Raw genomic sequence first — 26,056 nt, 5'->3', positions numbered from 1 at the left:
TGATGAGAGGCTGGACGAGAGAGAGATGAGAGAAAGATGGGAAGGGGCGAAAGAGGAATGGGAGAAATGGGAAGAGGGTGAGAGAGGGATGAGAGACAGATGGGTGGGGGAGGTAGCAGTGTTGTGGGGGGTGAGACAGGGAGGGAGGGAGTAATGGGGTGAAGATGGGACATCATGGGTCAGCATGTGACTCATCTTTAGTCTTTCTCTCAAGAACCCACAAACAGTGATGTTCTCAAATGGAAATGCATTGTAGTCAGGGGACATTTTGTTTGAGGGTTTAAACAAAAACATGTTGCACCCCATGCTCTAACAGAAGACATGAGTCTTAAAAAGCTACAGAGTTTTTGTATCCCTTCAAAATACTCTACATGTCCCAATACCCTCCAAATATGCTGTTTCAGTGCAGTTTATTGCAGAGAATGACTCAATACAGGGGCCATTGTTTCTTTTCACCTGTGCACATCTGCAGAATCTTTTAGGTGTCTTCACTGTCCCTTAATTACCAAACAAGTAACTAGCATTTTTTCTAATTAGAAGTATGCTCTATAGTGCTATCAATACCTTCTGAGCAAACCCCTCCTTCTGTAGCCCCCTACTGCATACTTTCATCCCTCTCACAGTTCGTCAAACCCCTGTTTGTCCTCTCATCCTCTCTCACACACACCACTTCAGAACTGCTTTCTAAGGCTTGAGCAATCTCCCGGTAATGGTGTTTTTAAGTGGCCTGTTTGCATAGAGGGTCTATGGAGAGAGAGCCTGTGATAGAGCCAGTGACTAAGTGGGGCTTGTTACAGTGACTGAGCTCATATTCAGAGCCCAGTCATCCACTGGGGGACTGGCTGCTACTGTAGTCTGGCTGTGGTCTCCAAGCTATCACCAGCCAGCACAGTTTTAGCAGTCTACTGTAATGCGACACTTGGGGATTTTTCAAAGCGTGACGGCTATGTAGCGTACTTGTACCATGTGTACTATATGCAGCAGTTAATGCCTTTTATATGTATGTCTGCATTTCCACATGTGTGTGTGCATTTCTGTGGGATGTGTGTGAGTAACAGCGCTTGTATTTGTGTCAGCACGTTGTGTTCACACAGTTGCGGATGCATAGTAAACATCCTTTCTCTGATTTGATTGTTACCACAATAAGTCCACGTGAGTGCCCCCTAAAGAATTACTAGTCCTCTCCCTTCATCTCTGCTTTAGATTTCATTTTATGGTTTCTTTCAAATTTTCAGCAAAGTTATTTGCTTTTACTTGGCCATTGATAAAAGCTACATTAAAGCAGAGTGACTTTGATGCAGGGGAGAGGAACCTTTGGCAATGAGCCTTGATGAGACAGCCAGCCGGCCAGCCAGCCAGGTTTTCATTAGATGAATGCTGTGTGGGACTCAAGCCAGATAAGATGGGCGCCAACATACTGGAGCCAACCAATATAGTTATAGCAAGGTGCTCTCTATTTCACTTCCTCTACGTCACTGTCTGTCTTTGTGGAAGTCGCTGTCTGTCTCTCCATCTCCATCTCTCTCTGTATAACCTAAGAGAGGGTAAGGCTAGCCCGAACGGCTTCCATGCCCTTTGCAAATCAACACACCCAGAGCAGTGATTTCCATAAAGATGTCTTGGCCCAGCTTTGCTTAAGAATAGGTCGACTGAAATAGGTAGCTTAGTGGTAAATGTCAGAGAGAGATCCAAGACACAGAGAGACACGGAGAGAGACAGAATGACAGAGGAGAGTAAAAAGAGAAGAAAGGTGCAAAGACATGGCATGCAGAAATATGAAAAATTCAAAGGTTTGTGGCTAAATTGCAGCTGTTGACACAACCATATGATTTGTAGTACACACTTGCAACAGCTATCCTTGAACCAGTTTTTTTATTTTTTTATTTATATATTTGCAACACAGTGGCCGTCTTACTGTCCTCATTTCATAATTAGTCAGCCAGTCAGGGGTTCAATTTATGTAAGAGCTAATGTCAGGTGTCATTAAACATAACAAGAAGATGCAGTATACACAGAATACATGAATCTGTACTTGTTACAAGATCTAACATACGAAATATTGAGCCAACTGGTACATCAAACATCATAAATGTAGTTTAAACAGAGTCAGGCTTCCAAGAATTTCTGAGACATGCGTTGTGCATCAGCCAAGGTCAGTGGACAGACTGTATGAAGGGCAGCTGTGTTATTCCAGGGCCAGACTTTTGCTGCTAGTCACCACTTTGCCCCCAGACCATGTAGGATGCCCTGGATTCCCACAGATAATAATAGCTACAGAGAGATGTGTTGAAGAGTAGAGCTGGGGCACGACTTTTCCCCTCCGTCTGGTGACCATGCGCCATTTAAAATGACATCTTGACACTGTACAGAGCTGCTATGTTGCAGCGACATCATTTTAAGTAGATTAAAAAACATTAAACATGTTATTTGCAGTGGATTCATGTGTGACAGAAAGTTGTAATTGTCTTTTGGCATCACAGGGCAGAAGTAAATGAATCCCCCTGTGTTTCTTTTTTAATCTGTCACAAATACTGTGATGAAAAATCCATGAAATCTTCATTGTTAGTGAATGAAATATTGATTGACAGTGCTGACATAATAATGCAAGGACATGAAATAAAAAAAAAAAGTGTAATTTACAGGTTATTTCTGACTGCTTATTAGGCTCCTCTCAGACATCTCCCTGTTGTGTTCAGCTATTTCGGATCTTGCATTCCTTTGCCAGGGCCCCTTGTCCTTTACTTGTCAAAGACATGACCCCGAGATCTGAATGACCCATAGCATCCACTCACCCTTGTGGTTTATACCTATGCAGTGTGTATGTATGCACACATTTAGAGTATGTGTGCAAGCTGTTGATTGCAGGAATGTTTACATGTGTGCTTATAGATTCCTTTGAGTTTACAGGTGTGATGAACAGTTTGACTTTTGATCTTTATTGTACTGAATGTTGAGTGGGCCTGTTTGTGTGTATCTGTGTATTTATACATGGCATGACAAATCCCCTCACTGATTGTTTTAACTTCTGAGAGCCTGTGTGCATGCGTGCGTCTGTGTGCGCGCGCGCGATGCGACAGATAGCTGATATCTATCGGGGCGTTAAGCTGATTAGTGTGAACTGTGGCCAGGTTCATTTGCATACGTTTCTTATCTCATTAGATTGGTATCAGCCTCTGTCACCATGCAAGGCCTCGACCGGGATGTCTTCGTACCTCGCTCTGTAAGCACACGCTCACACACACACAAACACAATCACCCTTGATGCCCCTGGCTAACAACAACACTAATGTGTAACACGGGGAAGTGCAGGCTCCTCATCTCCCCTTGTCACCAGCACTACTACACTGCTGTCACGGCAACACATCACGTCTTCTCCTCGGGCTTTCCGTGTCCCTGGTCTTATCAAGGTCATTAACTCGCATCTCTTACTGCCATCTCTACACTGTCATCCTTTTTTTTCTCTTTTTCCCTTGTTTATCTTTAATTCTTTATTTATTTTTTAGGTAAAATACTGTCTCTCTGTGTCATTTCAGAGGAAGTTCAACTCTACTGGCTTCAGTTTGCGTTTGTGGGACATTTCAAGGATGGGGTGCTCAATACAAAGGAATTTTGTGTAGTAAATAGAGAGGAGATGTGTGCCAAAGTGTGCTTCAAAGATGTATCAAGACTATTCTAAGTGGATTATTGAATTGCAGAATGAATCCAATCAAATTCGATTCAGATCATTCCAAATAATGATTGCTTTCAGAGGGGACATAAAATAAAGTCTGACTTTATTTAGTTCGACATCTCACTCATTAGCTTCACATGTGGCAGCTGGTCTGTAGGGACCAAAAGAGACTGTATCATTTACTTTCCCATAATTCCACTTCCACTCTTGCCCTTGTTTTGGAAAACAGACATGTTAATCTTGTCTATTGAACCCCAGTGGACATTTATAGAAGAATTAACATGCTGACCATGAGACCATTAGACTATCAGGAACTACTGCATCAGGATGACCCTTGATTTATGAGTGCTGCACTCTTGACATGTTTATTGACAAATAAAACGACACATCTGTGTGTTTGACATAGAGCAAATCTGTAATTTGTCTTCTTTTGACATAAGCAAGAATAACACAGCAACTATTTTTGGTGAGATTAATAGTTTCCCATTTCAACATGAAATGTTTTGCCTTTAGCTCGTGTTACAGCGGCAGCCGTGTTGCACTGAATCACTTGAAGAAAGTTCGGGAGCAGCTTTCACCAGCTACCACTTGTGTGGTTTTGTCAGACGGCGCTGATGTTTAAAGATGCATCTCACACTGCTTCTAGATAACTTTTTATTTACTATCATGCCTTCCATACCAAGGGCAGCATTAACACTTTGTTTTATGAGTTCTGTCAATGCCACCACGCCTGTGGACAAACCAGTGCATTGTTCTCATTTATCTATCAAGTGCCTGGCCGCCATGAGTGAGCGGCCTGCACCGAGTGCTTGTTTCAGCATTGCTCGGTTATCTCCTGTACATATTTCCAATTTTAGGCTGGGCCACGGATACTGATGGAGACATACTTTATATCATTGCCTGGGCAGCCAGTGGAGACAAAGAGGTCACATTCATTTTAGGTCAGAGCCAATTTTGTGGGCTACAGTGTGCTAAGGTCAGCATATATGTCGTGCTATGGAAATTTTAGCATAGCTATATTCATAAACAAGGCAAGACTGAAGCAGTCTGTGATGAACTGAAGAAGAACTTAATATAGGTCAAGGCATTCTCCCCAATACCCAATCACTTTAAAGTGTTCTCCAACATTCAAGGAACAGAGTATAGGATTTAGTGGCATCTAAGTGAGGATTGCAGATGGCAACCAGCTGAAACTTCTACCATGTGCCAAGTGTGAACTCCTGGTTAGGATTCCTTCAGTGTTCACTGGTCAGGAGATTTTTTCCAGGAGCAGAGTTGTCCACAGAATTCTCCTCCTCTCCAAATCAAATAGACCTGGTGATTTAAACTGGTAAAAACATTGAATAAAGCAATTTCACATTAAAAAAAATCAATGTTTTTCCAACATTGTTCCTCTGCTAATTACAGTCACCGATGCAAAACCACAAATGGCTCTATCTAGTGCCAGTGTTTGGTGTGTCCATTCAGGGCTACTGTAGAAAGATAGCGGTGCAACATTACAGACTCTGTGGACAAGAGTTTGCTCCCTGTGTAGATATAAGTGGCTTGTTTTAAGGTAACAAAAGCATGACAATTCTTATTTTGAGGTAATTATACACTAAAGAAAACATACTTATTATATGATACTCCATTTCTGCGAATATAACCCTCTAAATCCTACACAGTGGACCTTTAAAAATAGACCAAAACATTCCTTTTTCGCTGCTCCTTTCAGTCGTCTTGCTTGTCGATCCTATTTATTATTTCATCTAATTTATTCTGACTTTACTGGTCAACTGTTGGTCTTAATTTTTATATGATTTAATATTATTTTGTTCTTACTTTTTAGTGGTTTTAACATCTTATTAATTCTTACTGGTTCATTGTTGATCTTAATTATTTTAATTTTATTCCTACTTCTTCGCATGTATTATTTATGTGTCTGTTTTAGCTGTGTTTACTTATGTCTAATGTTTCATCTTTACACTATCCACATAGTGTTTGTAGCTGCAACTTCCGTGATAGCTCACACCTTGTGCAGCACATTGTGCTTCCACCTAGAATGAGATGTGCTATATAAATAAAGTTTTGCTTGCTTGGTATAAACAGTTGATACAAAAGAGAGTGAAAAATAGCTTATCACTGTCTTCAGTAAAACAATACACATCTGTGGAGCATTTCAAATGGTTAGTGACAAGTTTAGGCACGTACACCTTGAGGATGGGGAGAAAAGAAAATGAGATAAGAGTATTAGTGGGGGAGCCAAATAGTTAATTGGCTTAAAGCAATTTTCACAATAACCATAGTATTCTCATATTCTCTCCCCAAGTGTTGCTAATCAGTTTCATGTCATTGTTTGCACCAGGATTTGTGTGAACAATAAAGTGAGCATAGGATCGCATAGAGTGTGAATACTGTTGGCATTGTCTAATTATTAGAGCCATATTTCTCTTTATTTGCAGCCACAATGTCTGCTAGCAGAACAATCTGTTGTCAAGCTAATTTATTTTGCAGTCTGATGAACTTAAAACAACATAATCATCACAAACCTGACCTTAACCCTGTGATGGTGAAGGTGCTCTAAGGTCTCCTGCCCTTTACTGGGATGAAACCAAACTCAGCAACAAGCAGAATTCTGCATAAGGTCAGTACAGTGCGGACATTACTGAAGGGAACATCGTTTTAGACCATGAAACTCAAAACGGTGTCACACAGCTGGGGTTCAATGTGCTACACATAAACCATGTCCTCGCAACATCACGAGTTTGAATCTGGAGCCTGTGAAGTGTCATCTCCTTTGCTCTGCACACAGTGTGACAAAACAGAACCAGCTTTAAAAATTTAATCTACACAGTGTCATGTATGGCTTTGAGACTTTGAGTCAGATTTTTATATGGCACATTAATGTTGCACAGCAATATTACAAAGGTGGGTGTAAAGGAAGTTGTGGGGAAGTTCTGTGGTCATTATATTTTATTCTGAATTATACCTCTAATTACCTGTAATTTATAAAGTACCACCATGGAGCTATGGAGAGTACAGTATTAAAGTACACTTTAATTTGCCCACTTTAAGATTATGATTATGACATTGTGGTTTGTGTAGTGATTTACCACCAACTACCAAAAAACTGCCCCATTTCATTGTTTGCTTTGTTTCTGTTATTTCAACCTTCAACTTTTATTCGCTTTATTTTACAGAGTTTTATAAAGTAACCACAAGAAGATGAATTGTTCTCCCGCAGTCATGTCACTTCCACTGTGATGGAAGTTTATCCCTGACCTCTCCAAAGTAAAAAGAAGTGTCCAGATTTTGACTCAAGAGAGTCCCACAGTTTACCTCTTAGTGATTTTTTTGTACTGTTACATGTACCTCCTCAACGATGAAAGGAGTACATGTACATGCCTGCAGGTTAACTGTTAGTAGGAGTTAGTGGGGAAAAGAGAGCTGCAGAGACAGCCCCTCACATCTCTGTTCCCTTCAAGAGGCTAATGCTTTATTTATAACACTGCACCCCCCAGGTGCACACCTCAGGTCCCTGCACAGCCCATTCTCTTCCCCACAGGTATACTCTGCGCCTCTGCCTCGTACTGCGCTACCTAGCGCACCTTCACATGCCTTTCCTTTCAACATCCCACTCCTGCGGCTGCATAAGAGGAGGAAGTTGAGGAGATAGATACAAAGACTTGGTGTGACGCACATACAATCTGCAGACTGAAGCGGTTTCACAGCCGTGGTCTCCGATGTCTCGCTGCAGTTCTCTCGTGTGTTGGAGAGAAAGAAGTGAATCCCCTATCCTCCAGCCCTGCTCACTCCCACCGAGCCGTGGAAGACGCCACAGAGGAGAAAGACGGAGCGAGAGATGGAGAAAAAGAAATGTGGAGGAACACTAAAGGAATGGAGAAGTAGAATCGAAGGGGAAGGGAATGGAGAAGACAAAGACGTGGGAGGGGGGGTGAGAGGAGAAAGGAGAGATTGAAGAAAGCATGATAAAGAGGGAAAGAAATAGTGTCTCGCTCTTTTTAAACTTGGAGATGCTCAATCCCTTCTTCTCATTCCAACCTGCATTTCTGGGTCACTAGAGACATTTAAACTGCACTTATAATTAACAGCTATTTTTAAACAGGGAGGGAGAAGTGGAGCGGTGGCGAGGTACAAAAGCATTAAAATTGCCCCAGATTCGCTATTGAATAGGACACATCAAGGCAATATGCTGGCAGATCAAAGTGAGCGAGGAGAAAGGAGACAGGGCCGATCAGTGGGGATAAATTGTTCCCTTTATAATGGCATAAGAATAGACCTCTTTGCAGCTGAAACAATTTAATAACTGCATTCATTACCTCTGTCCAGGCTGTCTCTCTGTCTGTCTGCTGCACAATGTGCAACCGCCTTTGCCATGCGCTACCTCTCTTTGTCTCTCTTTCCCTCTTCCTCTTTGTCTTCCAAACTTATCACCTCATCCCTTTTCTTTCTTTACATCCTCCAGTCCTCGTTTTGTCTCCTCCTCCCTCCATCCGCCCTCCACCCAGTCTAGCATCCTCAACCTTTTCTCCAGCCCCCTTGTCCCCGCCGTCTTGCCTCTGCTCCTGCATGCTCCAGCAGTAGCTACAGCAGCAGAGGTTCCACTGAGCCGATATGCTGCAGGCCCCACAATGAAGATGTGCAATGTCTGACACTCTTGGAATGAGAGCCCTAATAGAAGGGGAAGCGGTTATCACAGAGCTCCCCCAGGACCAGCCTCTGTGTGCCTGACGCTAATTATGGCACATGCAAATGAATGTGCTGCATTAAAGTCAGGAGGACTGCCTGACTCTGTGTGCGGAGGGGTTGTGTGTCAGCGTGTGCATGTGGTTGTGTTTTGTGTGTGCGTGTGTGCACAGGCTGTTCACAGTGCGAGTATGTGAGCTTGTTTGGATACGTAAGGTGTGTGTGTGTGTGCGTGTGCGTGTGTGTGTGTGTGTGTGCGTGCATGCATGTCTCTGCACAGCAGGAGAAAACCACCAGGCCAATCCCCTTTTACCTTTTCACACCCGCAATGGTTTAGATACTTACACCGATTCATTCTTTATTCTTTTATTCATTAGTATAGACTCAAGGAGTAGGCCATGCATCAAGGATTAGGATGAAGAAACAGGCAATAACACAACCTCTCTCTCTCTCTCGCTCCCTCTCTTGCTCTTTCTCCATTGCTCTCTTTCTCATGCACAAATGTGAGGATGAGCAGAGAAGATCTCGCAGGAGGATTCCTATAAATACATCTCTCTCACATTCACAAGCAACCTCTCCAAGAGGGCGTCTTTATTAAAACCATTTTGTCTTCTCTTGTGCCCTTTGTATGCCTCTGTGTGTGTGTGTGTGTGTGTGTGTGTGTGCGCGCACATACGTGTGAGCCCATGTGGTTTTGCATTTGTGCATGTGCGCACATGCCCATATGTGCATATCAGCATATATTTGTGAGTGTGTTTATGTGTGCACATTGTGTTTGTATGTGTTTATTTGCCAGAATTTGTACACATTTAATTGTATTTTCCTGTTTCAGTATGTGTTTACGCCGGCACCCTTTATGTGACAACCCCTATCTGTTTTCCCATCGTCTTTTTGTGTGTGTGTGCATTTATATGTGTGTGTATGTGTGTGCCTGCGTGTTTGTGTAGTCTATATGTTGGCCATCTTATCTCCCCATTAGCCTCTTGTGCCCTGACCAGTATTCCCTCTCTCCCCTTCCTGCTTTCTCTAATGGGTAATTTAGCCATGCTCGCCTGACATCTAGCCTATTCCTTGTTTAGTTGCCATGGCTACGCAGGCCTATGGATTGCTCCCTTGCTCCCCTGGCCTTGCTGTGGATGCTATAGATGTCTCAACTATTAGAGGGCAGAACTGCTTAACACAGAGCACACACATCCCCTCACACACGCACACACCATGTGGACTACACAGACAATTAAGCACCCTGGCATGAATATAGATTAATCTCTTTGCAGGATAGAATCTCTGACTCAGATAATCGTGAAGGTGATAGCGTTTTGAGGACAGGTTAACAACATAGTAAATGCAGGTTTTATGTTTTTGTTGTTGTTTCATCATTTGACCAGAACAATCCTCTCAGTTAGAAGCTCAAGATATAATAAGTGATTCGATTTTTTATGAAATAATCAGACACAGTGGAAGAAATCATGTCTGTTAATAGCAGGTCATGTTTTACACCTCGGTTAACCACATTGTACTGGCCCAAGCATAATTGTTCTGCAAGATAATAAGAGAATATTATAAATTTCAGTGGTCTCTTTTGATTTTCCTTTATTGTCCTCTTAGGTAACTGTTACTATTATAGTTTTTTTACTGTGCCTTATTTATTTATTTTTTTTATAAAGTTTTATTGTCTTTATTTCCCTGTTATAACAGATCTGGGATGGCTGGAGGCAGCTTCCTGCTGACAGATAAAACCCTTTTGTACGTCCTAAAAAGAAATCAGAACTCCAATCCTCAACCCAGACACCTACAGAGGCCAAGCTAGATGAGTCAGTGTAGAAGCATAAGTGTGTGCTCACCGCGTGTGTGTGTGTGTACGTGTGCGCGAAGATTTGTGTGGTATTGATTTGTGTTTTCATTTTCTTAGTGGAATATTTTAAATGCATTTGAAAAGTTTGCACTCCTCTGCCTCACAAGAAACTTATCGTACCCTGTCATCAGTTTTGTAAGGTCATCGTATTAGTTGCGGTGCCATATGCTCGAGCTGCTTTCTACAAAAGTTACACAACAGTAGCACATGGAGGAATGAGGGTTGCGGGCGGGCAGGGAAAACAGCAGCTCTGGATTTGGTCTCTCTTCCTCATGTATTTTGCAGGACTTGCAAGTTGGAGGTGGAGGGTTGTAGCGAGGGGCTTCAGGGTCAAAACAAACAAACGTGCTTGAAGTTTCATGCTTTTGCAGAAGATATTGTTGTCTTTGAAGTCTTCACTATCGAGAGCAAAGGAGAGAGGGAGAGGCAAACGGGTATAGAGAGAGTTAGGATAGGGAGAGCAGCGAGGGAAGGAGAACGAGTTATAGAAGTGTGAAGCCCTTGAGTTGAAACTGTGCCTGCCTGGGCCTACAGAGAGCAGATGACAGTAGCTTTGGTTTCTTTTGCGGAGCTCACAGTACTTTTGCCTTACATAACCCCTCCCATTGTGCTTTTTCAATTATTTGGGGAGAAATCTTAAGTATGCACTTTAAAAGTTAATGCTTTCATGTGTTCTGAAGTAGGGGGAAGAGAGGGGGCGCCTCACAGATCACACATAAAGGAGACGGCTCTGACAAGTTTTCAGAATATCGACAATTATAATATTCTATAAGGTATATCAGCGGAGTTTAACTGTGTGCAGCAGTGTTTTGGGAAAGAGACTGAGGAGATAGATGTGGAGAGAAACATATAGAATTGTAAGAGCAGATACAAGCAGTGCATACTCAGACATTCTTATTTTTTACCCCTCCCCCCCATCCCAGATTCCCCTTAAGGTGCCCCTTACCCCCCTTCTCCCCTCTCTTGCTTCTCTGTGAGGTTAAAGCGCACCTTCCCACTAAAGGGCTCTGGGGTCACGCATCTGCATGTGAAATGTGAACCCGCTGACATTCCAGGGCAGCCCTAAGCCGTGCAGTCCTTTTGTTCACTAGGGTGCCAGTGTCAGGCCTAACAAGCCCGGCAAGGGTCTCTGAGAGAGGAGAGAAAGACAGGGAGAGAGGGTGGTGTGTTATTGATGCCCTCTGCAACCATCCATTTTCACAAATGCCAAAGTAGGAGAAAAGAAAAGTTTTGTTGCTGGAAATGGTAACAAGCACTTTCTTACCGAGTAACCCCCCGAATTTTACCATGGGCTGGCTGTGACATTAAATGATGTTGCTTTGGGTATGTTAGAATGGTAACATACGGAGGGGTGAGGGGGTCTATATATTGAATAAGGTCATGGCAACCATGAAAAAACAGTCAGGTTTCCTTGACAACAGGGCAGACGTTAGTGACTGCGAGACCAGAGTTGGCACCAGATTTGTTTGTATTCAACTTAGTCTAAGGAAGGAAACTAAATTTATAATCTTGTATGCCGTTACCAAAGTGGTTCGCCCTCTGATTTTTGAATCCTCAAAACTTGATCAAACCTGGTGTGTTTAACCTTTAACAGAGGGCTTTCAGGCAGACCTCAGTGGACATGCAAGCTCTTTTAAATCAGGCAGCACACAGAGGTGCTATGGCAGGTCTGGGGTCCTTTCAGCCTCTGAATTAAGTTCTGAGGCACAAAGGGCAGCTATTCACCAGGCAGTGATGGACTTCACACTAGCCTTTATGTCCTCACTGGCAGGCAGAGAGAGAGGGAGACAGAGGGAGAGAGAAGTTGCGAGGAATAAGTGGAAAACAGAGCGATTGCTCAGGATGTGGTGGTATGGATTAATCAACATTTAAGAGTAGGACATACTAATTAAGTTGATGCACACAGGTGTTCTTAGATATGCTTTTATTGTTTTGTGGGTGATAGTATTTTGCATTTATTCCAAAAAAGACTATTGACTAAGATGTTTACATGGGTAATGAAAATGAATATTCCACCAATATTGCCATGTATATGCAGCCATGCATGCTCAGATTAACATTAAGTACCAATATGAAGTAATAACTGCTTCATAAGTACTTCAAGTCTTTCAAAATGTTTAAAAGTAGGTGTGTACCTCTTTCTGACCAGATATATGGGCTTGCAAACTGTTAGCTAATGTTAGCTGGTTTGTGTACAACACACAGAGTTGACCGTAAACAGTCAAGAGGCCGTGTGTCGCAAACTGCGGTAAAAACCCCAATTGAGACACATATTTCGAATGCCCTGTATATATATCCAAAGAAACCCGAATAATATCAGCATATTCCACACGTCTTAATCGGAAAATGCTACATTCGGAATAAGGTCTAATGCAGAATATCCAAACATGCTGTTTACATGACCCGTATCAAATACGAAATATTGTCATATTCAGAATAATAGTGAAGTATTAGTGGTCATATAAATGTAATATATAATGTAGTATTGCATGTAACGGCTGACTGAAAAACGTAAGCACTAGACAGACTATTATTCAACAGGTGTCAGTGTGTCAGCAGGTGGTCCAAAGCATACTGTAGAAAAACTCATCTCCGAGCAGTAAGAAAAATTTGACTAACATGTCTGAAGTATCCACAACAAAAATCTGCATTCATCTGCTTCAGGGAATTCATGTTAAAAGATGTAGCATGAAGGATTTTCCTTGTTCTGATATAATCCCTTTCAGTCATCACTTCTTTTCTTCTTGTTTTCTCATTCGGGGATGTTTACGATCGTGTACCCCAACAACGCTCAGGCAAGGTTGGGGCTTTTTCAAAGGTAGTGACCAGGTGCCAGACCATAAGCGGCAGAAATCCAAGAGACACAGCGCTGAAATACACAAACATGGCGTGGCGAAACGCAAAACGAGGGTTGATCTATTGTTGGCTTTTACTTTCAATGGCAAGCTGACAATCCTGCACAGCATACTTTTAGGTTTATAAACCCAATAAGGTTCTGTTACCTGTTGATATGACACTTGACACTTTGGAGGATTTAACAGTCTTAATGCTGATATAGGTCTTAAAGAAATGCATCGCCCCTTGTGAGGTATTAATGAGTCCAAAGGTCCATACATGCTCTTGCCAAATGTCTCAGAGGTCACACCCACACACTTACACACACATATGATACGACACAAACATGCACGGCCGTTTTTCATCGTACACTTTTACTTACTCTAACATATTGTAAGTGGGGCCTTACACTCTCATCCCACATTCCTTCCCCTGGGGATCCCGGTGCTGTGTGAGTGATTCAGTTAGCGCTACTACATTAGAGCTGTCCATCCATCCGGTCTGCTTTTCCAAACACATCCATCCCAGTCCTAGTTAAAACACTGGGGGATCTCCTCCACTCCACCTCCACCCCCCCCAAAGTCTTTTATGATGTCCATAAAATGGAAGAGTGCAGCTTTACTTGAACTAATAATATCTGAGCTTACAGGGCCGTGATTGATGATCTTTAAAGCCAGCCCGATCGGTCTCATCTTTCTTCAGATTTTTATCACTGACTTGTTTGCAGTCATGTGCAATCACAGGCACCGGGAGAGGTAACAAGTGCTTGATGTATGATGCTTGAGCCACTTTTGTCAGCTGCGCATTTCCCTTCTCTCCCTCCGCTTTTGTTTTTTCTTTCTTTTTCTTTTCTATTTTAACCCCAGGCTTCTATTTGTTGCCTCTCTTGAATTGTTTGCAGACTGTTGGTTTTACTGTGTTCTCTCTCTTTCTTTCTTTTTTTTTTTCAGATGGTGGGAATGTCTTCTCCTGGGGGATGGGGCAAGAGGTGAGCCAAACATTTTTCCACTTTTGGCCCTGCCAGGAGAGGCAGACTTAGAACAACACTGGACTCCAGGCTTTTTCATATCACACAAGTGTTCTCTCTCTTTCTATGTTTCACTCTCTCTCTCTCACACACAACATCTTCCATTTTTGAGACATTTTGAGATTTTTTTTTTTTTTCGGAGTGGAGATTAAAAGGTTTTGGGGGGGAGATCTGTGTCCGAGCCCTCCCTTCGAGCACTTAATATCCTTCATGGTGTGCCAAGAACGCACATCTTTTTAAATTCTATAAATCACCTTTATGGGATCTGCTGTTTGTCCATTTCAACTCCTCTGCTTCACATGGACAGAGCAGGAAATCCTCTTTGTGGAATCTACTGTAGTTTATATGTGCATACCCTTTTGGATGTGCACAGCCAAAAGTATGTGCATATGAGGCTGTGTGTGTGTGTGTGTGTGTGTGTGTTTGTTGGCCCTGTTCTGTCTCTCCTCCTCTGTTAGATAAAGAATCCCACCTGTCACCGAGGATTGTTCTGGCCTTTCATTTAAGACGCTCTTTAAAGAGCCGCATCATTACACAGCCCTCAGACAGAGCCCGGAGAGTGTAAAACCTAGACCCACCTCAATCCCTCTGTTCCCCTCTCTCTCTGAGTCTTTTTCCTCCAGGCTTTGGTGTTTATCTGCGAGGTTGTTTGAAACCACGGCCAAAATGTGATCACTTTTACAACGTGACAGTGGCGATGACGCTTTGCCAGGACAGTGAAACAAACATGTAGGTGAAGGTTAGAGAGACAGGGGGAGCAATGAAAATGTTAGACATCAGTTGTTATGAGCTTTGACGTGGCCTTGGCTTCCACACTGCGCTCTCACATTGCAGGGTGGCTTGTTGTCTAACTAGACTCATTGGATTTTCATAGGCGCTCTTGCATCTATATAACTCTATGTTAGTCTCCGCAAGGGCACAGTCTCTTTCTCTCTCTCTCCCCTCATCATGTTCTCCCTTTCCCCTCTTCCTCCATCTCTCCTATCTTCCTGCCCTCTCTCTCTCCTCTGTCTTGGAGCCGTTCTGATGATTGATTGTTTCTCTGTGCAGTCTGACAGGATGTAGCACACTCTCGGCCCCAGGGGCCCCGAGCAGACTGCACCACCTGATTAAGACTCCTCCTGTAATCAGCCGCACAGTGCCACACCGAAACTACTCCCGTCAACACGTAAAAAAATAAGAAAGGTTCCACCTCCTGAAAGATAACACTTTGTTTGTCACTGGAGAAGAAGTGAGATGAGGGGCCATCTTGAACTTTTTTTTTTTTTTACTAAGCTGATACCTTTCTCTCTCTAGGGCTTAAAGGCTCTTATGTATCAGTAGCAGCAGAAAAAGTAGAAAAGCAAAAGGTCTTAAACCTAATAAAGTTTTCCGCTGCCTTACCAAGGTAAACCCAGGCAGCTTTAACCCTATTACGGCTGGTAATAGTATTACAGATAGAAATCTCATTGTTTTCCTCCTATTGAGACTAAAAGACGGACGGCCTGCGCTGTATCACATGATTGAGGTGAGAAGGAATTTGAATGATGTCAGAGAGCGCGTGCCACAGCCAGAATCAATATGGTAACAGCATAGCAGGGGTAGCAAATAGGTGCCAAAGCAAGCGGGAGAACTAAAAGTAGGATATCAGATGTTCTGTAGGGTAAACATTCACTTTTACATTTACTCTGTTTGATAAATAACAAAATGTCAAATGTTCATATCTAAATAATTATCACTGACATTATTGAATTAACCGGTAAACCAGTTTAGTTGATGCCGTCAACCCAATACAGACAAAGAGTCTAGAGTCATGTCTCGATTCTTAATGTCAGCTGTGTGATAACAGGGTCAACTGTCTGCTAAAGTTGTGTCAGGAAGTTCAACCGGTCAGAGACCTGCATTGACATAACATCCAATAGACTTCTAATGCGAGCTCTAAGCAGCCTAAATAATGAGGTAGACGGCAAGGAAAGAAAACTGCTGTCTCGCTCATACAAAGCAGATGACGGTGGTACAGAGATGAGCTACAAATTACAGTATATCTGCATTACCAATGAATTGCAAAACAACAACACAAAAGTCTTCCTGGAAAAATTAGTTGATAGTCAGAATCAAAGTGAGAACTACGACAGAGAACTAGAGAGTGCAGTGTGTGTCTGATTGTCTTTTAAAAGGGAATACTTCATCCAAAAAATGATCGTTTGTCTCACCTTGAATTTGTGAAAAGAACTGTTTTCTTGGATACCTTCACGGAGAACAAGGACTGCCAAAATTCTTGATGAATTAAAGTAAAGGGGTCCGCATTTAACAACAGCAAAACTGTATCAAAACATCTGTTTTCAAACTTGCACGCAGCTCATGCAGTAAAGTCCAAGTTTCATTTATCCACTTGTATGCTCAGTACTTCCCAAACAATGCATTTTCGCTCAAGTCTCACTATTTAAAACAAGTCTGTAGACAAGGAACGCAAGACAGGTGTTTGGGACATACGAAGCATACGACTGGATAAATGGAGGCATGTGAGAAAAATAAAGTTTTCATCATCACGAATTCAAGGTAACGTGGTGAGTAATTGATTTACAAGTGATCATTTTGTGAGTGACATATTCCTTTAAAAATGAGTAATCCAAACCTATATGACTGAAACTATAAATTATAATAGTAAAAACATGAACACTGCATGTCTGACATGTGACAAAAACAGGATACATAAAACTAAAGCACAAACACTTGCCTGTTCTTGTCCAGTAACGTTGCTTTTCACACTGATGTGAAATGTATTGTTATGTGTATATGTCTGAAGTATGGCTTCAGATCAGTGTGGCTATCCAGTCTGTCGATTGCAATCCTGTCAGTAATGTAATGATGAGGGGGACTCATCAGGCATGGTAAATAATAAGTGAGCCGGCCTGGTGCTGGTGGAAACCCCGGGCCTGGTTCCAACACAGTTCAGGCCTCATCGAACCCTGGGCCTGTTCCAAATTGATGCTAATATGGTCTGGGCTGCTACGGTAGAGTAAAAATGAGCGTTATTGATACCATGGATCTACAGTTCTTCATCTGTGGTAAAGAATATGAAAAAAGGAAAAAGAAGAAAAGGAAACATGTCTGTGTGTGTAAGGGCACGTGCATGAGTGCATTTGTATATTAGCGCGTGTCTATGCATGGTCATGCTCCCTAATGTATGTGTGCGTAGTATAAACATCATTGCCTGTGGGTGTGTTCGGCATTTCACTGTGCTCACATTTATATCTGTCCGTGTTTTCCCTTTCCCTTCCTGCTGATGCCATCAGTACACACTTTGTGACTGATGACAGTGGTTGCCACAGTCTGATGCTCTGCTGCTTAATGTCCTTTTTGTTTATTAATTAACTGCAGGACATATATGCTGAGAGACACCTATTGATTCTACTGCTGCATTAATTGATTTTGTGCTTCACTAATCATATTGTTGCTGCAAGATCATTACTAGGCCTCTTTGCTCTCTTTGTGGTTGAGGGGTTGTGTGTTGATATACTGTGCTGTTCTTAGTTTTGTGGGCGAAGTGATGAGTGCAGTTTGTCATTTCCAATGGATATCTTTCTATTTTTATTAGGTGATAGTGTACTGAGTGTAAGAGGGGCGCAGAGGGGTAAGTCACAAGTAGGTTCTGACAGTCAGGGCCTGTGTCTAAAGTTCAGGTTGCAGGTCCTAAAGTAGTCACTCATAATGCATCATTTGGCAAAATGGATGCCATTTCTAAATGGAAACAACACAAAAATAGTTTGTAGTATGTTTTATGAATTGTTTTGAAAGTAAGTGCCACTAAAGTTAGAAATTCATAACCAGGGTTCCCGTGGATAAAAGTCCTAAAAGGCATTGAATTAATTTATCTAAAAAATAAAGCCATAACTATTAAAATGTCTTAAATCTTACATCTTTTTTTCATTGCATTGTAAAATCTCAAAATAATTGCTAACAAATAATTGTATTTTTTGTTTATTTATTTTTCAAATAATTAACGGATTGCCTTTCGCATTATTGTGTCATGCAGATCACGATAGTGGAACCAACAGCACTGTTCATGCTCACAGCAGAGGATGCACAGTCTGCTAGCCGTCACTGTATCTCGGACGACACAGGGAAAGTGCAAATTCAGCAGAAATCGGATATTTAACCAAGATTTCACAGCATGACTGAAATCGGTACAAGGCAATGCCCAGTGTGTTTTCTCCAAAACAAAATTTCAAACTTGTCGTGATGAAAATCAAAGCAATGAATCCCACATGCAGAGTGAGAAACACAAATTCGCCAAGTCATGTTTTGTGTTTCAATTAGCATTAGGGCAAAATTGTCCCTAATCCTATGTAATTGATGTCAGTTCTCTTTTTTTTTTTTTTCATTGTAGTTATTGTAAAATTGATCTTCATATTTTATTCAGAGTGGCATTAAAAACATCTTTAAAAGTCTTAAATCTAACTTACTTTAAGCTGTAGGAACCCTGATAACAATAAAAATAGTGAAAACTTTAGCAGGATTTTAAAAAGAATTTTAAAAAAAAGTCAACCTGCGTTACACAGTAGAAAACAGGCAGCCAAACTCTGACAGCTAAGAAAAGGTGAGAGTGTCCTCTGATATAAAACACTACTCTTCTATCATTGAAACAAACAGATTCTGGTGTTTGTGTGTATCTGACTGCCAGAGGTTCCCTAGTGAGTCTGACCGGGGGTTACAGTGTAACCACAGCGTCTGTCTCCTGCTCACCACCCAGATCAGCCGGTTCAGCTTGACTGGGCCCAGTTGTCTTGGTTTCATACTGACGACTGTCTGGGAAAGGTCTGTCTGGGGTTCAAGTACATTAAAGTCATCCGCTCCCCTCCCACTGAGCACCAACACAGATGGCTCCAGATGCAGCTGGCACAGCATGCAGCAGCACCTGACAGTGCTCATTCACTCAGACACACACACACACACAAAAATACACATATACAAGTATAAACACATGCAGACACACAAGCATGTGCACAAACTCAGGTATGGACACATCTGCTGACTTTCTGCACCTAAATGCAAGTGAAATTACACACACAAACACACTGATGGAAGCACACACACTCACACCTATAAATACATAGACACACACACTCACAGCAGGAACATATGCTGCCACGCATCTACAAATCCTCACAGTAGCGCACATATGAATAAGCAATTAAAGACCCAGATTACTGCGTGGTGCTCACACACACACTCAAATGTAAACCCACACATATTGTGCTCACTTTCAAACATATGCCAGGGCATGCCGGTGTGCACATGAGCACAGTGCAGAAAGCCCTTTATCTCTGCAGGAGCGAGCAGGAAAGAGAGGAGCAGGACAGCTGAGAGAAGTCAAATTGAGCAGCCTCGCCATTTGTAACACAGAGAAAGAGATGTAAATTGAGGACAACGCATTCTATTGTACTGCGTGAGACGCTATGGTTATTAAGCCTTTGTGTTTGAATAGAGTTTTTACACAGACCCACTCACCGATGAGAGATTGCATTGCCAGGCAGTCGTACATGATGGTAAATGAAACATGAAACACAGTAGATTTTTGGCTGCTGAAAGAAATATGCTGTGTGCCTTTTTTTAACAATATTTCCTCCTCACTGACAGCCATTTGAGCCAAGATGAATTGCCAGTTGCCGGTGTCATATATAACCTTACACAGCAGATATTATAACGGAGCTTTACAGAGATGCACTTAAATTATGATACTGCGGAGGTGATATACAAGTCCTCTCTGACAAATTTAACAACCGTGTTTACATTCTGGAATGGCAGGGCAGTATGAATTTGGATGAGATGATAGATCTGAGTCACTTGCCGGTGCCACACAAAATAGAAAAATCGCTCTTTCCCCAAAATTGAAATACCACGATCAGGCATGTGTCTTTATTTAACTATTCTATCCATGAGCAATGAAGTCATCGGGATTAAACTTTTATTTAATCCTGTCGCTGACACTGTGTCATTATTTCGCTTGCAGGGACAACTTGGACTTGGGGAGGACCGAATTCATATCTCCTCTCCTCGTCTTCTCAGCTGTTCTCAGCTGGCTGAGGTCACACGGATACAAGCAGGGGACAGCTACAGTGCAGCAGTCACAGGTGAGCTGAGCATCCAACCTGCTGTCGTACCTCACAGAGGTGTTAACATCGCTTCCTCAGTTGTATTATTTTAGCCTAAAATTGTACACAGTACAAAAGTACACAGGGACCCACACTCATGGAAACCTGAAAAGGACAGTTCTAAAGTCTTGTTTTCCAGGCCTGGAAAAGTCATGGAATAAGTAAAATCCTTACAGGTTTTGGAAAATAATGGAAATTCGTGTGCAATGGTGAATGGTAAATGGACTGCACTTGTATAGCGCCTTTCTAGTCCTCTGACCACTCTGCGCTTTTACACTACTGAATCACATTCACCCATTCACACACACATTCACACACAGGTGGCCGAGGCTACCATTCAAGGTGCCACCTGCTATTCGATAACCATTCACACGCTCTCACACACCGATGGAACAGCCATTGGGAGCAATTTGGGGTTCAGTTTCTTGCCCAACATGTGGACAGGAGGAACCGGTGATTGAACCGCCGATCTTCCGATTGGTAGACGACCTGAGCCACAGCCACAGGAGGGCCGATTGTTACAGTAATTGTCTGTGGATAACCTTTCATGTCATGTAACATGACGGCAAATGCATTTTCTGTAGCTGTAACGTAGCTTTAATATGCGTCAGTGTGTGACGTTTTGTTCACCATCATGTACGTTTCTTTCTCCCCACATCCTGTCTCTCCGTCATGTACGCCAGCTAGCTGGAATTTGGTTCGAGTTTCAATCTGATATATTTGAATAACATGAGGTGAGCTGGGCATGAAAAATAATGTTGTAAGAGTTTGAATTTAATAGGTAGGGTCATGAATACCAAAGTCTCCATACCTAAGCCCCACTGATACTTTTAAATTGTATGGTATTTTTGAGATAGAACAATTGACATGGGCAGCCAAGGGCATTCAGCTGTCACTCAGAGAGTCAATGCACATGTTTTAACCACTATGAAAGTAGAGCATGGTAGTTCTTAAGGTTTTCTTTTTTTCCAAACACATTTACTAACCAGCCAAGGAAACTGCTGGCTGTCACTCCCCCTCCCTGGGAGCGCTACTGCTCTGTGCCTGCAAACCGCCCATGATAATACAATTAACACTGGGAGTAAAGTGTACTATACAGTTTGTTCGCGTTATTCGTTTTGAATGGTCATGGAAAATGTATTAGGGGTCCTTGAAAAGTCATGGAAAAGTTTTAAAAATGTGTCCATAAAAATGTGTGGGAACCCTGAGTACAACAAAGTAACACAGCTTAGCTCAAACCTCCAAACGGCTGATTGCCACTGCACATATCTCTCATTGTGATCTCTTTAAAAGATCCTTAAAAGTTGTATTCACTCTACATAGTATAATAACAACTTAATAAATTGGAAACCTTATTTTCCCAGCAGTATCCTTCACTGTGGCTTTCAGCCATGCTAATTTTTCATCTACATCATTTCATTGAGTTTTAATTAACACTACAAGGATTCAGTGTCCTCAAATGACATCACTCGGAGCACAAATTCAACCTCATTAGCTCTCAATATCTCTTAAACCAAGCAAAATAAAACCAAGTTTTAGTGTTGTATGATAGATGATGTACATAATGAATTGATTTGTTGTTCAACCAGCTATCCCCTAAACTACCCCGTGAGGATCTCAGACTATCCCTGTAGCTACTTTATTATTAATAAGACCGAGAGATAAGGAGGCGCACCATCCCTTTACACCAGCTTTTCCACTAGCTTGGCTGTCTCTCCTGTAATTCCTAAAAAGCCAAACTCAAAGCCCTTTTTGCTGACTAAATTTAAAAACAGGTAGTATCAGATTGTCCCTTTTTTTTTTTTTTTTTTACCTTTCTCTCTCTTTATCCTCTAACTTGTATGATTTTCAGCAATCTGATTCATCTCCCCTCTGCTCCATAGAGAGTCATTGAACTGCCAAGAAACTACCTCTAATACATTTACACCATTACAAGGTGTCAGGCAACTACTTCTCCTTCAATTGCTGCTTGCCTTCTGCCAGACAGCTGGAATTAAAGTGGTTACACTACAAATGTAACATCAGCCACTTAAAGAGGAAAGGCATTGTGCTTATTTCAAGACCAGGGCACATTTACAGCCGACTGCTGTACTGCAATATTCTGTTAAAAGAATTGCCTATTGTTGAACAGAGACGTCTGCTGGCTCTGTGTGCGTGCTCTCGCTGGAAATGCCACTGGTTCATTAAATAAACTGCAGTCAACATATTAAGTTTGGTCCCATTTAAATTCCTGGCGCATTGAATAGTATTTGGAGAGCGACGCCCTACCTACCAGTGTTACAGTTATGTCTTTAGGTGATCTATAAAATGTTATTATTTAAAACAAGCTCTTTATGGATTGGTTATGAGACATGCTTAGCACATGATTGATCTGACCTTTCACAGACCGTCGTTCTTAGGGAAAACATCAGCCTTAACCTTTTTTAGCTGGATTACCCTGCCAACGTCTCCATACGTGTATGTGTCTGTGTTTGTCACACTGTGTGTGTATGTACATGCATTTGTTAGTGGTGTAAGTGTGCATATTTGTGTTTGTGGTGAAACGCCATCTAGCAATGCCTGCCTCGTATGCTTTTATAAGATTTGCACCACTGAGATGAAAATAATACATTACTGATTGATTGATCAATCATGTCTGAAAGGGTATCAGCCTGTGTGTGTGTCTGTGTATGTGTGTGCCTGTGTGTGTGTGCGAGCGTGCTATGGCTTGATGCAGAATAGAGATTGATGGAGGCTTGCCGTGAGGAGGATACTCAGTTATCTCCTTGTAATTAAAATCCACCTCATAAAGATTATTGACTCCCCCACCACACAAACCAGCATGCTCCCTCGCTTGGCAGGGTTTGCAAAGCGCTTCTTAAAAAATGAAAAATAGCATATTAAGCAGCACATATTTCCCATTTATGCGGAACATTTAGATGTGGTTAAGTTATCGTAATGTGCAATAAAACCTGGATGTGAAATTTGTAATCCACTTTGGAAAATTGCTTACTATATTGCTTTAACATCCCCTGAAAGAGCTTTTGAGATGTGTGTGCCAGGTTTATTGTACGCTATAATTTAAAAGTCCTCAATGCAGGCAGTAAATATAAATTTATTAGTGGCAGGTTTAAATAGGCAGACTGAGGTAGCATGAGTGAGTGGATGCTTGAGTGTTTGCTGTATGTGAGTACATACAGTGTGTGTGTGTCTCTGTGTGTGTGTATGTGTGTGTGAGATAAGTGCCAACTGTGAATGTGTTTCGTCTGCTCGGCACGCCACGAAGACAGGTGAGTGGGTGTGTGGTGTGGGTGGGGTTACTGTCTCAAGACAGTGCTGTACATCAACACCCTCTCTAAACTAAACCAAACTGACAGGATGTAAATCGTAGTTCCATTTAATTGTTTCTCATTAGGGTTCATTGTTTCTTTTTGAATTTGGAGGAAAGCAGAGTTGTAAGGTTCAGGATCAAGGTCATCAGTGGTAGACTGGGGTGTGGTTTCCTCCTGGCCCCAGGGCTACTCATTTCTAGCATGCTACAGACATTACATCAATGTGAGAAAGTAGTAACTCTCTAAACAGCTAAGAAATTCATAGCAGGTGAAGCATTTGGAAGGTAAAATTTTCCGGTATCAGTGAGACTGTGCAACAACGTCTCATCCACCATCGCCTCAAGCATTGTTGTTGCTGAGTCCGAGGCCCTGATGAGTTGGCACTTGGGTCTGTCGCCGAGAACCAAGTCAAGTACATCAGAATGGGGATTTCTCCGTGGCTGACCATTGCCACTTCGCCAAAGTCCCTCTTTTGGTTACTGTACTCGCATCGCATATGCTGAAACACTGGTTTCGTTTGTGAAGCTCCCCCGAGTTTATTTTGAATTTCTTCCATGGATCACCATGGAAGGAGACGTCCATACTAAAGATCTGTTTTTTAAACATGGTGGTTACAATGTTTTAGTTGGTCTTGTTGGTAACAATAATCTCGACCTCAACCCCTGACATAAGCAGTTCTCAGTTCTATACCAGCAAAGTATCTGTGCCAATCTGGAACCAGTTTTCCTGGCTGAGTGTTGGTTGTTTGGCTGTCATGTCAAATGTGAAGAACTGGTCGGAGGTTAGGCACCGGCTCTGATCCAGGCCTCAAACTGCCTTGGTCGAAAAGCAGTAGAATGAAGAGAGACACTTCTGGCACTTAGCTGTGTTTTTCCAGTATGACAACAAAATGTCTTTTTTTTAACAGTGCCATGTCCCAGATGATCAGTGACATACAGTCACAGTCTAGTGTTACATTGGAGCAGGTCAGGAACATATGAAGAGCATAACAACACGCCCTCATGAGGCTCATTTTACTTCCCATAGTTGAGATAAAACTTTTGACATAAAATATGTGGCAAGGTGACATTGTGTTTATGTCTGATGTATCTGTCTGAATATCTCGCCCCTTTGTTCGAATCTCCAGCAGGAGGAGAGCTGCTTCTCTGGGGTCAGATCCCGTGTGCATCCCGGATCAGTGATCATCCAGGCCTCAAAAAGCTCTGGACCCCGCGGCCTGTTCCACTGGCAGGCGAAAAGGTGTGTATGAGAAAAGACTGGACAAATTTTGTTTTCAGACTCCTCAAGTCTCAAGTAGATGAAAGCCCCAGGATTTTCAGAGTATATGAGTTTTAGCTGGATATGCATAAATTCTTAAAGGGTCCACGCTGAATCGCATATGGCTGAGTCTGCACTGCTGTCTGTGGGTTTAAAGTATGTAGCGCTCCTGAACACACCCCAATCAATGATGTCTCGGCAGAATTTCACAGCTGATAAAAACGTCACAGATCGGGGTGTAACCAAAAGTCCAAAATGCCAGAAATGAATTTTAAAAATCTAATTAAATTGAGACCTAAACTTAGTGTGGGCTTTACACTTCCTGGAAAACAGCAAATCTTTAATGGTCACTTCATCGTTTACAACAAATTAAACAAACTTTTATTAATTCTCTGATCACAGATCCATTCAATTAAGCGTAATCCAAAAATCCTGGAAGAGTTGTTATCTAATACTTGATACAGTATGTGCTTCTAAATCTTGCCCTGCTTTAAAGTGTTAAAACTTTTCATTTTATGCAGGTGTGTGATGTGGCCTGTGGTACCTGGCACATGATGGCCCTCACCACAAGTGAGTAATCCATCCCTAAATGTTTATATCTCCCTGATTAATTGTTTTCGGGGCAATGAGAGTGCATCACTGAAAGTACACCAGTCAGATTCAGGTTTTGCATCTTATTACTCGCCCCTGTTCCTTCCAATCTCGCATCTCTTCCTCTTCTCCAAATGATGTCTTGCTCCTCCTCAAAGCCCCTCCTCACTCACTTTCTCACTCATCAAACCATAATTCACTTCAGAGGGAAGCATCATTAATGCACAGTAGGACACAGCAGCTTGATGTGTGCTAATTATATTGTGTGTTTTACACGCTGGATGACTTTTGCTTAGTCAGTGATGAGCTCAGTCTCTGGTAATTGTTTTTTGGATGTGATGAGTTTATAAAAGCCGTCTGTGGGTGGGTGTGTATCTGGGCGTGTAATGTATGTGTGTGTTTGTCCGTACATGTATGTGTGAGTGAACTTGTGGATGGTGACAGCATGGGGACTCTCACATTTCTATGTGCTTGTGCATGTGAAGTCTTGCATTAAGGCTGGGTGCATACATGTATACAAAATACAGTGTTTTTATAAGTAGCCAGAAAGACGAGATTATTCCACAGCTCCACACATCACACACTTCTCTGAACTTAATAATGATTACCAAACACTCAAAATCTCAAGATCGTTCTGACACATTTAAACTGCATGCAACTCCAAACTACATCAATCCCATAGAAAACTTTGAC

The 26,056-nt window shown here is 42.1% G+C and overlaps 1 protein-coding gene across 1 annotated transcript in view; it reads left to right on the top strand.

Annotated features, from left to right (window-relative positions):
• Positions 1-26,056, top strand: part of LOC126395033 (uncharacterized) — a 317,047-nt gene that overhangs the window by 280,825 nt on the left and 10,166 nt on the right. The window contains exons 8-11 of the mRNA XM_050052234.1: positions 13,994-14,031; positions 20,063-20,183; positions 24,642-24,754; positions 25,294-25,342. Of these exons, the coding sequence (XP_049908191.1) occupies positions 13,994-14,031; positions 20,063-20,183; positions 24,642-24,754; positions 25,294-25,342 (321 nt within the window). The remainder of the gene's footprint in view (positions 1-13,993; positions 14,032-20,062; positions 20,184-24,641; positions 24,755-25,293; positions 25,343-26,056) is intronic.

Source organism: Epinephelus moara, chromosome 8, assembly GCF_006386435.1.
Source record: "Epinephelus moara isolate mb chromosome 8, YSFRI_EMoa_1.0, whole genome shotgun sequence".
NCBI classification, from domain to species: domain Eukaryota; kingdom Metazoa; phylum Chordata; class Actinopteri; order Perciformes; family Serranidae; genus Epinephelus; species Epinephelus moara.
This window is presented reverse-complemented; position numbering and strand designations above follow the sequence as displayed.